Genomic DNA, 2,167 nt, shown 5'->3' on the forward strand with positions numbered 1-2,167 from the left:
GTGGTGATGGTGATGTAATGGTGGTGATGATGGTGGTACCATCTACCTCTCAGGAGCTGGTCACCGCCTGGTACATCGGCTTCCTCTGTCTCATCCTGGCCTCGTTCCTGGTATACTTGGCAGAGAAGGGGGAGAACGACCACTTTGACACCTACGCGGATGCACTCTGGTGGGGCCTGGTGAGTTGTGGTCATTGTGGCTTTCCCTTTCCCTGCTGTCCCACCTGTCCACCGGCTGAGGACGTGCCCTTGTCACTTTGCTGGGACCAGGCTGTCGCTGGCTGAGCCGGCTCCATACATTTCTTTGGGGCCACCTACTGGCCACCCATGGTTATGATGGCTTGTGGTTGAGGCGGGGTGACGGTTGCCACGCTGGTGGGGGAGCAGGTGGGGAGGGCTGGGCCCCAGGGAGCCTGAGCTCAGCTGTGGTCGGCATCTTCCTTCTTCCTGAGTGATCCTCCACCTGCTCTGTGTCCTGATCATTGGGGGAAGGGGGAGAAGAGGCGTATCTGGGAGATCTGTCCTGGGCAACCCTGGTCCAGGGACCAACCCCATGACCTGGTGGCTGTGGGAGTGGGTGAGTGGGAGGCTTTGCCCTCTGTGCCCATGGCTGGCTGCTATCGTCCTGGGTCCTCCTGTCCCTGGCCCCCACCCCTGGCACTGCCCCTCAGGGTAAGAGAGGAGAGAATTTGAAGGGCAGCCGATCCTCTGGTCCCAGCTCAGCCTCTAGCCTGTCTGTCCAGGGTGGTCTGGAGCCTGTGGGTCTGTGGAGCCTCTACTGGTCACCCCCTCCCTGGCCTCCCTGCTGCCGGGACCCCAGCCCACTGTCTTGGCCACCTGTCCCTGTGCTGTGGCCGGGCTTCTCTCGAAGCAAGTCACCCCTGTCGAGAGGGTTCCTGGAAGCCTTCTGAAGGGGACCCCCTGGTGTGGGGTGGACGTGGGATCTCCGAGGCCCTGTGTTTTTGGAGACCAGGTGGCTCCGCAGGCCCCACTCTGATCAGGTCTGAACAGATCTGGGCCCCGGGCTCCTCCTCACCTGGGGCCACAGACACCCTCAGGCTGGTGGTGCGCAGGGGCAGGGTTGTGGTCTCCTGGGAGGCTGAGACCAGACCCCAGGCCCAGCCCTGCACACGCTGGCCGAGTGGGCTTATCCCTGCGGGAAAGGTGTGGGCAGCTCCACCTGGTGCCTAAGCTGGAAGCAGCTGATCTGAAGTTATTTTATTAATTTCATGAGACCCAGGCACTGTCTTCCCAGGCAGGGCTTGGGTGGGGGTTGAGAGCTGAGCGTGCCCCGGGGCCCAGGCTGTGGACCAGGCAGACGACCTGGACTCACTGAGCCATCGTGTGGTTCAGGCCCCACCGTAGGGTCAGCGTGAGGCCCAGGGCATCCTGAGCTGTGACTGCCAGGCCTTAGGGCTTTCAGTGGGGAGAAGCCCATCCCCCAGGTCTTTTGTGGGCAAGTCTTCTCATCTTTACGATTGAATTGGGATTTTTATTTGGGTGTTTTTTCGGAGTAATGCTGGTGTATATTTTTAAATGTCCGACAGTTCCTAAGCCTTATGGTGAGAATACAGCCCCACTCTGTGGTCACGGTGCCCTCCCCTCTGGGTCCCACTGCGGTGGCTGCGGCTGCTTCTGTGTTTTTCTTTGGGGTTTACCTGATTAGTCTTAAACAGCAAATAGGGATGCTGGTATTTCTGATTCAAACACGCTAACTGTGTGCCTCCTCCTGGGATAGGATGAGCTCTACCCCCAATTTCCCTTTCTTGCAGCCTTTGGGGGTCCTCACCAGTGTGGGGGGAATCCCGCCCTCACCTCCCCCGCAGGCCAGGCCCCATCTGCCAGGCCTCCAGCTTCCTTTCCCTTGAGTTGGCGTCTACTTTGAAGGAGCAGGTCGGATGGCAGCTGGGAACGTTTCAGGGCAAAGATTTTTGGAGAGCTGTGTGTGGAAGTGTCCCATCCATCTGCCCCCCTGGGTGGGGTGGAGGGCTTGGCCCCCTTTCACAGACTTGGCCCTCGGTGGGACCCGGGCTTGGAAGCTGCTCTGGGATTCTCTGGCCTCTTTCGACTCCCCTGTCCCCCACAACATTCTAGCTAGGGTCCATGTCTCACTGCCCCGCCCGTCTCTCTGCCATCTCTGTCTCTCTCTCTGTTTTTTTTTTTTTTTT

At 59.5% G+C, this 2,167-nt stretch overlaps 2 protein-coding genes across 2 annotated transcripts in view; one reads left to right on the top strand and one right to left on the bottom strand.

Annotated features, from left to right (window-relative positions):
* DNAJC5 (DnaJ (Hsp40) homolog, subfamily C, member 5) overlaps window positions 1-2,167 on the bottom strand; it is a 1,035,873-nt gene that overhangs the window by 569,745 nt on the left and 463,961 nt on the right. The gene's annotated exons all lie outside the window — the stretch shown is intronic.
* KCNQ2 (potassium channel, voltage gated KQT-like subfamily Q, member 2) overlaps window positions 1-2,167 on the top strand; it is a 60,713-nt gene that overhangs the window by 24,012 nt on the left and 34,534 nt on the right. Inside the window, exon 7 of the mRNA XM_011934541.1 lies at window positions 54-179. Coding sequence (XP_011789931.1) covers window positions 54-179 — 126 coding nt within the window. The remainder of the gene's footprint in view (window positions 1-53; window positions 180-2,167) is intronic.

Source organism: Colobus angolensis, unplaced genomic scaffold (assembly GCF_000951035.1).
Source record: "Colobus angolensis palliatus isolate OR3802 unplaced genomic scaffold, Cang.pa_1.0 Scaffold136, whole genome shotgun sequence".
In the NCBI taxonomy this organism is placed as follows: Eukaryota; Metazoa; Chordata; class Mammalia; order Primates; family Cercopithecidae; genus Colobus; species Colobus angolensis.